Source organism: Carlito syrichta, unplaced genomic scaffold, assembly GCF_000164805.1.
Source record: "Carlito syrichta isolate Samal-C Ts95f unplaced genomic scaffold, Tarsius_syrichta-2.0.1 Scaffold113497, whole genome shotgun sequence".
In the NCBI taxonomy this organism is placed as follows: Eukaryota; Metazoa; Chordata; class Mammalia; order Primates; family Tarsiidae; genus Carlito; species Carlito syrichta.
In genome coordinates this window covers 61,888-76,666 of record NW_007057593.1, presented here as the reverse complement: position 1 = coordinate 76,666, position 14,779 = coordinate 61,888, and the positions used below count along the sequence as shown (strand labels likewise).

General features: G+C 48.9%; 1 protein-coding gene and 1 pseudogene across 1 annotated transcript in view; one reads left to right on the top strand and one right to left on the bottom strand.

Moving 5' to 3' along the window:
* The window catches only part of CHKB (choline kinase beta), a 3,379-nt gene extending 2,252 nt beyond the window's left edge, over nucleotides 1–1,127 (bottom strand). The window contains exons 1-3 of the mRNA XM_008071473.1: nucleotides 693–1,127; nucleotides 410–518; nucleotides 107–220 (exon numbers count right to left, since the gene is read on the bottom strand). Coding sequence (XP_008069664.1) covers nucleotides 107–220; nucleotides 410–518; nucleotides 693–916 — 447 coding nt within the window. The 5' untranslated portion in view covers nucleotides 917–1,127. The remainder of the gene's footprint in view (nucleotides 1–106; nucleotides 221–409; nucleotides 519–692) is intronic.
* Nucleotides 1,128–10,854: 9,727 nt separating this feature from the next.
* LOC103274003 lies at nucleotides 10,855–11,411 on the top strand (annotated as a pseudogene).
* The last annotated feature ends 3,368 nt before the right edge of the window (nucleotides 11,412–14,779 follow it).

The window sequence follows — 14,779 nt, the reverse complement described above, 5'->3', positions numbered from 1 at the left end:
GGTTGGGGGAAATGCCCGACTTGGGGCGAGGTCTTTGAAGGCAGACATTGGGAGGGGGAAGGCTGGGGGAGGAGGTGTCTTGGGGAGGAACAGGCGGGGCTCATACTGGGATGTACTGTTCCAGCCGGCCCTCTGGAAAGACTCCGTAGAGCTGCGGCCCCAGCGACCGCTCGGCCAGGATGGCGAACATCACGCTTTCAAGCACTAGCGAGTCCACGCCCTGGAAGAAGACGGGCAGCGGAGGGGCCGGGTCAGGAGGGCCCCGAGCCAAGGGGCACTGGCCCAGCCAGGAGGGCCGGCTTTGGGGGCAGGGGCGTGTGGTGCACAGGCTGAAGCCTGCACAACGAGGTGCGAGCTTCACGGGAGTCTGAGTCCCCAAACGCGCCGCCGGCCTTCACTCCCTCCTCACCTGCAGGATGGCCCCATACAGCCGGAGCAGCACCTCCCGGGGCTCCTCGCCAACGCTGGGCAGGTGGTCCGGGAGCGAGCAGCGGAAGAGCAGGTTGCTGAGGCCGCCGCTGCAGACCCACACCAGGCACGCTCAGCCCGCGGCGGGCAGCACTGCCCGCGCCCCGGGTCCCCGCCCGGCCCCGCCCCAGGCGCGGGCGCTCGCAGAGTGGAGGGTGGAGGGCCCTGAGGCTGATCCCTGACCCCCGCCCGCGCACGCGAGACGCTGACCCCTGACCGCCCACCTCACTGGGCAAACCCTCAGCTCCTCCGGCCGCACTCGGCGCCAGGCCCCGCCCAAGTACTCCCGGCACCATTGGTGGGCTCGGCGTTCGGCGTCGCGCGACAGCGACGAGGCACGCCGGCGGTTCGGGGCCGCGTCCGGGCACTTAGACTGCTGCAAGCTGTCCTTAGCCAGGCGGCCGCCGGCAGCCCCGCCTCCGGTCACAGCTGTCCCCTCAGCCGCCATGGCGCGGGCTCGGCCGGGCCCAACGCCCAGCTGCGCTTCGCTCCCTTCGGACGGGCTCGGCTTCTTCCGGCCGCTCTCGGCTTCGCTTCCGGCCGGCCCAGCCCCTCTGCGGTCATACTCGGGTGTCTCCGGCTCTATTCGGCTCTTCGCGCCGGCGCTCGGCTCTTTCCGTGACTCTGGTCCGGGCCTCTCTCGAAGGCCAAATTCAGCCCGTCTCCGCCGGGCCCCGCTCCTATTCAGGGCAAAGGCCAATGGGCCCTCTGGCACGCCTTCTGGGCGGGGCCGCTCGAAAGACTGGCCGTTGTTTGGACGGCGGCCCGGAACCAAGAAAGCGGCCGCGGCCAATCAGGAGCGTCGTGGGCGGTGGGCGCTCCGCGGCTGCGTGTCACGTGGGCTGGATGACGTCATCGGCCTCGCGCCCCCTGGAGTGAAGCTGGCCGAGGGGAGGAGGGCTGGGGTCTTGGGAAGGCGCCGGGCAGGCGGTCCGTGAGGGAGCAGCGGGAGAGCAGGCTGCTGAGGTCTGCGCTGCAGACCCGCACCAGGCGCGCTCAGCCTGCGGTGGGCCCCGCCTGCCCCGGCCCCCAGTCCCCACCAGACCGTGTGCGGTCGATCCTGAGTGTGGTGACTCCTGGAGAGGGCGAGCGTGCACGCACGTGCACGCGGGAGAGAGACGCGCGTGGGCGGCACCTGGTAGGGGCCCAGCAAACATCTGTTGGACGAATGTCTGTCCCTTGGGACAGTGCCCTTGACTGCAGGTACTCTAAACACCTGATCACCACCGAGACGCTCTCTTGTCAGGAGAAGCGCACCTCTGAATGATGAGGCTTTAAAAAAAAATTAACCCAACTTGAAAGGAATGTCTTCATGCTCCGTCCACTAGCCATCCTCGCCTCCAGACCAATTACAGAATCAAACCCAAGACTCGCACCTTGGAGCAGCCATACCTAGGGATGCATCATGTCTCCTTGGCACCTGGAGAGCACTAGAGACTCTCCTCACATTGAGGGCATCCTGCTTCACGTGCATGCCTCCTACGTTTCTGCTTCTGTCCCAGGCCGGAGTGGCAACTAGCCCTCTAGTGTTCGAAGGCAGTGCCTGTCAAACCATGGGATAGAACAGATGGACATCTGACTAGAGTGCATTTTATTTGAATAGTCAAGAAGAAATCAAGAATTGGTTATCAAAAGGCTAATGTCCTTTCTTATAGTATTATGATAATTGTTCACAGTTCGCTTTAAAAAAAAAGGCTAATGTCAGTTGCTATAGTGGAAAATTCCGATTCTTCACTCTGTTTAAATCTGAGCCCATTCTGAGACCCAGACCATTGGTTGAAAGGGAGGCTTGGTCCCTTTGAGGAAGGATCCTACAATGCAACCACTATAAATCTAAACAAAAAATATTCCTCTAGCCCTTCCCTAAAGGAACCTAGAGCCACTTAACAAAGTGATTTACTTTGGGAAAGGGACTATCCAGCTCTTTCAAGGGCTATTAGATACAGGATCTGAGCTGACACACCAGGGCACCTGAAGCATCATGACCCTCCTGTTAGAGTAGGGGCTTGTGGAAATCAGATGGTAAATTGAACTGGTTTTTTCTCTGGTCCCAATGAATACTCGGGATGATTATACCTAGTAGTGGGCAGAGCTTGTACATTGATCCCTGACCTGTGGAACCATTTGGGAGGGAGAACAAAGCAGAAGCCCCTGAAACTCCTCACCCCACTTGAAACTCCACAAGATAGAAAGTCAGAAGCAATACTGCATTCCAGGTGGAATTGCAGAGATTGTGTTACCTCAAAGACAAAGTGGTGGTCACCAATTCATCCCTTCAATTCTTCCAAATGGCCCCTACAATCCAAGTAAATGATGGTGGACCACAAATTTAGCTAAACAATATTCCCAGTTACATCAGCTGTGCCAGATGTGCTATCCTAATTGGAACCGATTAATGCACTTGATAATGCAATTATTGATTTGGTGAAACCCTTTCAATTCCCAGTGATAAGATCAAAAGCAGTTCATATTTATATGGGAAAGACAGCCATATACATTGTCTTGCTTCTTGCTGTTTTAACTCTTCTCTGTCACAGTATAGTCCTTAGAGACCTTATCATCTACACATTCTATGTAATACTGATGACATTATACTAATTGGACATGGTGAACAAAGAAGTGACGAGTGTTCTGGCCTTGCTAAGGCAATATGTGTTAGAAGATGAGTGCTAAACCCTTAGCCATTCTGGAACCTGCCATATCAGTGAATCTTTTAGGCGGGATCAGCATCTAGGGCAAGCCAGTGTATCACCTCTAACATAAGGACAAGTTATACATCTCACTTCCCTATGAAGAAAGAGGTATAGCATTTTATGAACATCTGGATTTTGGAGTCAGCATGTACCATGATTAGAAATATTCTGGGCCAGGCTCGGTGGCTCAGCCTGTAATCCCAGCACTTTGGGAGGCTGAGGCGAGTGGATTGCCTGAGCCCACGGGTTCGAGACCTCCACCAGCAACTTGGCAAGACCTTGTCTCTACAATAAATCAATAAATAAATTAGCTGGGTGTGGTAGCGCATACCTGTAGTTCCAGCTACTTGGAATACTGAGCCAGAAGGATTACCAGAGCCCAGCAGGTCGATGCTGGGATGGCCATGAATTTGCCACAGCACTCCAGCCTGGGGTACAGAGTGAGACTCCAACTCAAAAAAAAGAGAAAGAAATATCATTTTGAGCCAGGTGGGGTGACTCATGCCTGTAATCTCAGCACTTTGAGAGGTGGAGGTGAGAGGATTGCCTGAGTCCACAGGTTCGAGACCAGCCCGGACAATTTGGTGAGACCTTATCTCTACAATAAATTCAAAAAAGAAAAAGAAAAGCCAGACGTGGTAGCTAGCACACGCCTGTGGTCCCAGCTACTTGGAAGGTTGAGGTGAAAGAATTGCCTGAGCCCAGCAAGTCGAGGCTACAGTGGCCGTGAGTATGCCGTTGCACTCTAGCCTGGGTGACAGAGTGAAACTCCGACTTCAAAACAAACAAATAAACCCAAAGTATCATTCTAACCTATTTATTGACTAAATTTGAAAACTATCAATTTTGAGTGGGGCCCAGAGAAAAGAAGGTTGTGCTGAAGATCTGGATTGGAGGATGGGCTTCTGGGCCACTTAACAGAGCCAGTGGGTTAGGGTTGAGCTTATCTGGTAGAAAGGACTTTGTGTGGTGCCTCTGGCAAGTCCAACAGGAGAGTTGCCGAGCACACTCCTAGGGTTCTGTGGCAAGACCATGCCTTCCATAGCAGAGAACTACTCACCAGTAAGAACAGCATATGGCATGCTACCAGACCCAAGTAGAGACCGAGCATCTGATTTTGGGGCATCAGTGATGTGTGACAGAATCTTCCTGAGCTAGATATTGTTGGATCCTTCAAGTCAAGAGGTCAGGAGGCTCAGTAGCAAGTCATTAAACAATGAAAACGGCATCCTTCGAGTTGGACCCAAGCTTGCCTAGAGAGCAACAGTCATTTACAGCAAGAGATGGCTGTGGCTCCACATCTACCTTGTTGCACCCATGCCTCTCTCTTAGTAGACAGGAAAAAGAAATTCAGGTCAGGTTTACAAATGATCACCTAGATGTGTTGGTAAGAGCTGAAAAAGAAAAAACAGCTATACTGCAGTCCCATTCAGGGTGGTTCTAAAAGACAAAAATGAAGGGAATTCCTTCAAGGGACAGCACTTCAAATGATGCACTTGGATATCCACTTAGTATGGAGGGAGTGGGCAGAGAGGTGGCCTGAGGGAGAAATGCTGTGTACTTCCTGTTTTAATGAATGCCTTGCTGGCTGGTCAGGCACCTGGAGGGAGCAAGAAGGTAAGGTGGAGATGAGGAGGTCTGGGGAAAAAGACTGACCTATAGGAATGGCCACAAAGTATGTGCCTCTGAACGACAGGATGAACAGGACGGATATCAGACAGCTCTGTCCTTGGCTACCCCTGTGCTTGTGCAGTGGGCCCTTGAGTGAAGACACCGCGGCAGTAGGAGCACAGGTTATATCTACCAACATGGGCGTTCTCGTATCAACACCTATCTAATTGTTACTGCTGCTGGCTGTCTGATTTGTTAGCAGACGAGACCAATGCTAAGCCCCTGCTATTGTACCAGCCCCAGAGGACGCTGGCTAGTCACTTAATATCTTGTTGGTTACAGCCAATTTTTTCTACCCAGGAGGGGCACTGTTCATCCTTACTGGAATGGACACCTGTTCTGGGTATGGGTTTGCCTTGCATATCTGCAGAGTCTCAACATAGCATTACTGTCCAGGAACCTCGAGAATGTTCAGTGTACCAACATGGATCATGTACAGCATCGCCTCAGGCCAAGAAAGTCATTTTGTAGTGAAAGGGGTGTAGCAGTGTATGGGTCGCCTTGGGATGCATGGCTTCTTTAATATCCTGCATTGTGCAAAAGCGGCCTGTCCAATGGAAAGATGGAATGACCTCTTCAAGGCTTAGCTAAAGTCCTGGCTCTAGGACAGTATTCTGAGGAGCTGGGACATGTGCACTCAATGTGTATAGATGCGCCCAATATGTAGTGCTATGCCCTCAATGATTCGAGGCACCCAAGGGCTGGGATTAGCTGCCTCTCATCATCATTCCCAGTGACTCACAAGTAGAATTTGAACATCCTGTCTCCACAACCTTAGGGTCTTCTGGATTAGAGCCTGGTTCCCAGTCAGGAAACAGTTCCATGAGCGAACTCACACTGGCTGCAGGGAAAGACAGCTCTACCGGGCCTGAATCTGCAGATCCTACCAGGTGACTCTCAGCTCCTCATGCTGGTGGACCAGCAGACAAAAAAGGGGGGGATGCTTGATCCTGATTGTTATACAGGTGTAGGATTGCTGCTGCAGAGTGGGGCAGGCAGCAACTGGTATGGCTTAGAGGATGCACCTGGGTCTTCTGGGTGGTTCTATAGTAAGTGATAATGGTGAAAAGCCACTTTCAGCAGCCACAGCCTCTAAAGACAAGGCAACGAAGGGCTCAGACTGCTCAGAGATGAAGGTCTGGGTAGCCTCACTAGGCAGGCCATGTGGGCCAGTTGGAATGCTGGTGTGGGGGAGGTGATGAATATCAGTTGCCGCCTTGGGAGAGATGACGAGTGGGGCTGCATTTGTCCTATTAACCCTCTTGGATTATGGCTTTTGTACAAGTCATAACCAGCCTCTACCTTGAATAATTGGGATAGAGTAAGTCTGAGGGGTACGGTAGTTGATGTCCTGACTGATACTTTTAAGCCACCTGTAAGTGCTGTGAACCTACCAAGCTGCATCTCAGGCACTGCTGTGTGTCTTTGTGCCTTCTTTGACACCACAGGAGCCCCCAGGCATGTTCCAGACAATGTGGGTCTGGGGCAGCCTCTGTGACTGGTCAGTAGATAAATAATTGAACAATCCTGGGAGGCCTTCCGTACACGTCTCAGGAAGTTCTGTGAAGCTGTGTGCTGTCACCCAGAGCAGTGAGCTTAGTAACACACCCTTATGCTGTGCTCCTTTCCTGTCTCACTCTCTGCCCTTCTTCACTTCTGTTTCATAGGGTCACCTCCTGAACAAACCATTTGTACCCAAGACTTTGTCTCAGGCTGTGCTTTTAGAGGAACCCAAACAAAGACACATACTAAAAGAACAGATTTTTGCCAACTTGTATCAGCGAAAAAAATTGGACAGTTATGGGCAGGAGTAGATTATGAGGATACAAAATCAAGAGCCGATTGTATGTTAGCTCAAATTTATCAACATTGGTGCACGTCAAAGAGAATCTGGATTCCATATCTTGGTTCAAGAACTGGGAATAATGATAACTGTGCCTGGTTGGCTGAATGAAGCCTGGACTTGGTGGCTTACTCTGGTGAGAAGATGAGAATGTAGAGTGGATCTGTGATGCATGTGACGTGGCCACCAGTCTCTTTTCTGTCTCCCTTCATTAGACCAGTGTGTTTTTTGTTTTTTGGTTTTTTTTGAGTTGGAGTCTCTGTCACCCAGACTGGAGTGCAGTGGCCACTTCCGGCCACCGCAGCCTCGACCTGCTGGGCTCCAGTGATCCTTCCGCCTCAGCCTTCTAAATAGCTGGAACTACAGGCGCGCACTACCACGCCCGGCTAATTTTTTGATTTGTTGTAGAGATGAGGTCTCGTCAAGTTGCCCAGGTGGGTCTCCAACCCATGGGCTCAGGCAATCCACTCACCTCGGCCTCCCAAAGTGCTGGGATTACAGGCTGAGCCACCGAGCCCGGCCGTGTGTTTGTTTTTTAATATTAGGTTGTGCTATGAATTTCTTTTCAAAATAGTGAAGGAGTGCAATAAACAAGATGAAAAAGCAGCCTGTGGAATCAGAGGAAATATTTGCAACTTGTGTATCTGATAAGCAGTTAATATCCAAAATGTATAAGGAACTCACACAACTCAATAACAGAACAAACTAACTTCAAAATGGGCAAAGGACCTGAATAAACATTTCTCCAAAGAAGACCTACAAATTACCAGTAGGTGTATGAATACTCAACATCACTAATCATCAGGGAAATGCAAGACAAAACCACGATGAATATCACCTTACACCTGTTATATTGACTGTTATAAAAAAGACAAGTGATAATACATGTTGGCAAGGATGTGAAGGAAAGCGAACCCTGTACTTTAATGGTAAGAATGTAAATTGGCACAGCCATTATGGAAAACACTGTAGAGGTTTCTCAAAAATTAAGTTAAAATAAAAAATAGAACCACCATGTGATCCAGCAATCCCATTTCTGGGTGTATGTCCAAAGCAAATGAAGTCAGTATCTTGAAGGGTATATGCACTCTTGTGTTCATTGCAGCGCTATTCATGATAGCCGAGATGAGACAACCTAAGTTCATCAACAGACAAATGGGTAAATAAAATGTTTACACACACACACACGTGAATTATTCAACCACAAAAAGAAGGAAATTCTGCCATTTGTGCCAACATAGATGAACCTGGAGGGCATTATGCTGAGTGAAATATGCCAGACACAGAAAGCCACATTCTGTATGCTCTTACTTATATATAGGATCTAAAAATGTTGAACTCAGGCCAGGGGTGGTAGCTCAAGAGGCCAAGGCAGGAGATTGCATGAGCCCAGCCTAGGCAATATAGCAAGACCTCATCTTTACTATATATACATATGTATGGCTGGGCATGTGGCATGTGCCTGCAGTCCCAGCTACTTAGGAGACTGAGGCAGAAAGGTCGCCTCAGCCCAGGAGGTTGAGGCTACAGTGAATCATGACTATGCCACTGCTCTCCAGGCTGAGAGTGAGACCCTGACTCAAAAAAAGAAAAAAGGTTGAACTCATAGAAGCAAGGAGTAGAACAGTTATTACTGAGGTGGGGGAAATGGTGAGATGTTGGCCAAACTTTCAATGGTGAGAACGTGGGTGCAAACTTCCAGTCATAAGATGAACAAGTTCTTGGAAGCTAAGTTACAGTGTATATGGTGATGAATGTTTTAATTAATGTGACTGTGATAATCATTATGCAGTGTATATGTGTAACATGTAAAAAAGATAGTGAAGGGGGGGCAAAATATTTATATGTGTTGAGTCTGTTAGGGTTGTGAATCCTAGGATTGGTTGTTTATGCCAATGACTTCAGTTAGTTTCCATGTGCTTGTGAATTGAATAATAACTTGATTAGATATAATATTTTTGAGTTACTATATTAGTTTCTTATTGCTGCTGTAACAAGTTACCATAACTTAGTAATTTTTTTTTTTTTGAGTTGGAGTCTCACTCCGTTGCCCAGACTGGAGTGCAGTGGCCGCTCCCGGCCACTGCAGCCTCGACCTGCTGGGCTCCGGCAATCCTTCCGCCTCAGCCTTCCAAAGTAGCTGGAACTACAGGTGCGCACTACCACACCCGGCTAATTTTTTTGATTTGTTGTAGAGATGAGGTCTCGCCAAGTTGCCCAGGCGGGTCTCGAACCTGCGGGCTCAGGCAATCCACTCACCTTAGCCTCCCAAAGTTGCGGGATTACAGGCTGAGCCACCGAGCCCGGCTAATTTAGTAATTTATTTATTTATTATTATTTTTTGAATTGGAGTCTCACTTGAACGTTTTGAGGACTAATCTCAAACTTTCTGCTTCTCCAACAACATTACGAACCCATTCCTGCACTCCCAGGAATGGTTCCTGGCTCCCGGCCACCGCAACCTCGACCTGCTGGGCTCCGGTGATCCTTCCGCCTCAGCCTTCTAAGTAGCCGGAATTACAGGCATGTGCTACCACGCCTGGCTGATTTTTTGATTGATTGTAGAGATGAGGTCTCCCTGCCCGAGCGGGTCTCGAACCCGCGGGCTCAGGCAATCCACTCACCTCAGCCTCCCAAAGGCGCGGGGTTACAGGCTGAGCCACCGAGCCCGGCTCTAATTTAGTAATTTAAATTAATGGAAACTTATTCTCTCGCAGTTCTGGAGGCCACAACTTTGAACTCAGTATCACTAGGCCAAAATCAAGGTGTTGGCAGGGCTGCACTTCCTCTGGAGGTTCTGGGGAAGAATCCATTCCTTGCTTCTTCCAGCTTCTGGTAGTTGCAAGCATTCCTTAGTCTGTGGATGCACCACTCCAATTTCTACCTCCGTGGTTGAATCGCCTCCTTTTCTTCTGACTGCATAATCTCCTTCTGTTTCTCTCTTCTAATCGAATTTAGGGTCCATCTAGATAATCTAAGATAATCGTCTCATCTCAAGATCTTTAATACGTCAGCCAAGATTATTTTTCTGCTGAGGCAGCATTTATTAGTTCCAGGGATACAGATGTGGATATATTTTGGAGGACCATTTTTTTCAGCCCACTATAGTCACTAATTTTTTTCCCTCACAACTTTCACTCATTGTTCCATTTTGTTGTAGTACTTGAATGTTGCAATTGAAAAGTTCTGAGTCCAGCCCAATGTTTCTCCATTCAATGGGGGTGATTTTATTTTTATGCCTGAATACTTGAAGAATTATTGAGGGTACAATTTATTTAAAATAGTAATAAACCTTTACATGTTAACATAAACAATATCTTATGAAAAATAACTTTAATTTTTTAGGTTGGGCACAGTAACCCCAGCACTTTGGGACTCTGAGGCAGAGGATTGCTTGAGCCCAGGAGTTCAAGAATAGTCTGGCAACCAAGCAAGAACTTGTTTCTACAAAAGAAAAAAAAAACTGGTCTGGAGTCCCAGCTACTCGATGGGCTGAGGTGGAAGGATCACCTGAGCCCAGGTCAAGGGTGCAGTGAGCTGCCAGAATGCGACTGCACTTCAGCCTGAACAACAGAGTGAGACCCTGACTCAAACAAAAACAAAAACACCCCCCCACTTTTATAAAATATAATTTCAATGAAAATAGTGACTGCTGTAATTTGGATGTGTCCCTCAAAAAAAGCATGTGCTAGAAACTTAATGCCCAATGCTATAGCAATGGGAGGTGGGGACCAAGTGGAGGTGATTGGGTCATGGAGTCACCCCATGGATTGATACTGATTAAAGAGGTCTTGAGACTGACTTCAACCTCTTGTTCTCTCTTTGCCATGGAATGATGCAGTAAGATGACCCTAGCCAGACGCCAGCCCCTTGATCTTAGACTTCCCAACCTCTGGAACTTTGAGCCAATACATTTCTGTTCATTGTAAATTAATGAGTTTCATGTATTTTGTTATAGCAGCACAAAACAATGGCATTGTTTTTACATGTTTGCAAGTCTTTCTAATGTCTGGTTTAGTTGAAGAAATCTGGTTTCCAATATCTGCTTATGCTGTCAGTATCTTGCAATATGTTGCTGTGGTTGAAAAATATGAGACCCATGGGGAAATGGTGGCCATGGTGCCTCCTCCCAGACATTACTGAGGGGTCAGTGGGTCCCAGTTGGCCACTTGTGCCACTATGGACGTGGCCAAAGTAGAGTTTCTGGCCAAGAAGGAGCTGGCGACCATCATCCCCAACTTCAGCCTGTAGAATATCTACCTCATTGGGAGCAACCTGGAACACTTCAGCCCTGGCTTGCCGGTGGAGGGGCCACTGTGGTTGGCCATCAACCTGAAGCAGAGACAGAGGCGTCGCCTGCTGCCCCCAGCGTGGATGGACGTAGAGAAGCTGGAGGTGATGAGGGACCACGAGTGACAGGAGGAGACCTTCACCCTGATGCCCAGCCCTTACTACATGGAACTCACCAAGCTCCTGGGGAATCATGCTTCAGACAACATCCCAAAAGCAGACGAGATCCGGACCCTGGTCAAGGATATGTAGGACACGTGCATAGCCAAGCTCTGAGTGTCCCCCAACAGCTTGGTGAGATACCAGAAGGTGCAAGCCAAGCTGAACAACTTGACCTTGAAGGAGATCAACACCGGCGGCCCTTTCTCACACAGGCCCTGAACCACATGTACAAACTCCATACGGACCTCCAGACCTCCAAGAGTGCCCAGTCCCAGGACTTCTAGGAGAAGTGGTGTATAGAGCCCCCAGCTTGCTGGGAGGTGAGCACACAGGACAGGGAGGAGGCACTCGTGGTTCTGGAGCTCTGGAAACGTTTGTGAATGTACAAGAAACATGTCACAGTGCAGGAATGGGTTCGTAATGTTGTTGGAGAAGCAGAAAGTTTGAGATTAGTTCTCAAAACGTTCAAGTGCACAGCTATTTCTAGAAGCCAGCCCTCCTTTTTTGGAGGAAAGAAAAAGCTTTAGGTAAATGCTACTCTCCCAGGCTGAGCCTCAGGCGTCCTGCATGAAGCCGTCAGGCACCGGCCAAGCAGCAGGAGTGGTGACACAGCCAAGAGCTTTTTCCTTCTTGATTCTGGTTTCTTGGGAAAACGTGGACTTCCCCTGAGGATAGCAGATGGCCTGGCTCGAGATGCCAATGGTGCTGCTCCTCCATGCCCAATCCATAATAAAAATGCATCACCCTGAATATTATGCAGCCATAAAGAAGGACAAACAAGCCGGGCTTGGTGGCTCAGCCTGTAATCTGTGCCTTGGGAGGCTGAGGTGAGTGGATTGCCTGAGCCCGCGGGTTCGAGACCCACCTGGGCAGTGAGACCTCATCTCTACAATCAATCAAAAAATCAGCTGGGCGTGGTAGCGCATGCCTTTAATTCCGGCTACTCGAAAGGCTGAGGCGGAAGGATTGCCGGAGCCCAGCAGGTCGAGGCTGCGGTGGCCGGGAGCGGCCACTGCACTCCAGTCAGGGCAATGGAGTGAGACTCTAACGCAAAAAAAAAAAACCAAAAAACAAAAAACTAGCTGAGCGTGGTAGCGCATGCCTGTAGTTCCAGCTACTTGGAAGGCTGGGATGGAAGGATCACCAGAGCCCAGCAGGTCGAGGTTGCGGTGGCCGGGAGCAACCACTGCACTCCAGTCTGGACGACAGAGTGAGACTCCAACTCAAAAAAAAAAGGACAAACATATGGACTTTGCAGCAACTTGAATGAATTTAGAGTCTATCATACTCAGTAATCTATCACAGAAACAAAGAACAGAGTACCACGTGTTCTCACTTATAAGTGGACCTTGAACAATTATCACAATACTATAAGAAAGGGATTGGGTAGTGGGAAGCTGCCAGGGGAGGAGGGGTGGGATTGGCAGTTAAGGGAAAGTGCCAGGGTAGGGAGGGGCACACCTCATCAACAGAGGTACCTGCATAATGAACATTTGTATACCGAACCCTGAATTGTACCACACATCTTAAAAATTTTTTAAAAATGCATCACCCCCTCAAAAAAAGGAAAAAGGAAAAATATGAGACCAGGAGCAGTGCCTCATGTAATCCCAGCACCTCGGGAGCTGAGGCAGGACAATCCCTTGAAATCAACTTGGGAACAAAGTGAGATCCTCGTCTCTACAAAAAACATATTTTAAAAAGTTAGCCAGGTATGGTGACATGCCCCCATAGTCCCAGTACTTGGAAGACTGAAGCAAAAGAATTGCTTGGAACCAGGAGTTCAAGGTTGCAGTGAGCTATAGTTGGGCCACTGTACTCCAACCTGGATGACAGAGCAAGACCTCCCCCAAAAAAAAAAAAAAAAAAAAAGGGAAAGAAATATATGACAAAATTTAGTCTCACACAGATTTTGCAGTTTAAAAGTTTATGGCTGGACTTGGTGGCTCTGCCTGCAATCCCAGCACTTTGGGAGGCCGAGGTGAGTGGATTGCCTGAGCCCAGGGGTTTGAGACCAGCACAGGCAACTTGGTGAGATCTCGTCTCTACAATAAATCAAAAATTACCTGGGCATTGTAGCATGTGCCTATAGTTCCAGCTACTTGGAAGGCTGAGGCAGAAGGATCACTGGAGCCTAGCAGGTCGACATGGGGTGGCTAACCTGGGTGACGAGTGAGACTCCAACTCAAAACAAATTTTTTTTCAATGGCTTTTTCTGATAATTTGAATCTTCTCTGATACAATTCCAAGACTAGGCAAGAGGTAGTTTCTTTTTAAAATTTTTATTATTTTGTTTTATGTTTTGATTTGAGACCTCACTCAAATAGTGAGACCTCATCTCTACAAAAAATCAAAAATAGCTGAGTGTGGTGGTAGCACCTGTATTCCCAGCTACACAGGAGGCTGAGGTGGAAGGATCACCTGAGCCCAGGAGGTTGAGGCTGCAGTGAGCTGTGAAGGTGCCACTGTACTCTAGCCTGGGTGACAGAGTGAGATCCGCCTCTTGTTAGATCAGCAGTGACATTAGATTCTCATAGGAGTGAGAACCTTACTGTGAACTGCACACACAAGGGATCTAGGTTGCACGCTCCTAATGAGAAATCTAATCCCTGATGATCCCCCTCCACCCCCATTCGTGGAAAAATTGTCTTCCATGAAATTAGTCCCTGGTGCCAAAAAGGTTGGGGACTGCTCTTCTAGAGTCCTTGTATTATTCAGGAAGAGGGTAAAAATATTGGTTAACTTTTCGGCTTTAATAATTTAAGTGTGGGTGTCATAACTAAGAAGGTGCTGAAGACTGGATTCTTTCAGAAGATGTAGCTGGGACAAAGATTCACAGGCAAATTATTTGTTTGGAGGTGCAGGACATGCAGGCAGGTGGTGAGAAAGTGAAGTAGGGAGAGGAAGAAGTCCCATCCTGCTAGCAGCCTGGTCATGATTATCTAACCTGTGGTCTATGTAGCACGATTGCACCCACAACCTAGACATTAGAGTCAGAGGATATAGCTTGATAAAAACAGTTTTGTTACCCAGATGGCGTCATTTTGCTGGAGTACCAGAATGAAAAGAATGTGGGTGTAAGAGGCCTGGTAACTCTCTGCTCAGGGTCTCCTACATACAACCTGTCAGGGACTTGCCCTGTCAAGCAGAACACCATCAGCAACAACAACTTTACTACATCTTTGGGAAGACTGGGGAAAGCTGAGAAGCCATGCTCACCAAACTTTCTCCAGCCTGATATCTCCTGGAATGCTTTTCTGGGAGTGTTCCCTTTGTAGTTATCACAGGAAGTGGAAAATTCCCTGAGGTTTATATGTCAGAGAGATAATATAATATTTGTCAAGGTTCCAGTGCAGTCCTCTCTGGGGCTAAGACACAGCTCCAGTGCAAAGAATTGTGTGAAAACATATATCCTGGCTGGGCACAGTGGATCAGCCTGTAATCCCAGAGCTTTGGGAGGCCAAGGTGAGCGGATTGCCTGAGCCCGCGGGTTCAAAACCCACCTGGGCAACTTGGCGAGACCTCATCACTACAATAAATCAAAAATTAAACTGGGTTCGGTGGCTCAGCCTGTAATCCCGCGCCTTTGGGAGTTGAGGTGAGTGAATTGCCTGAGCCCGCGGGTTCGAGACCCGCCTGGGCAGCGAGACCT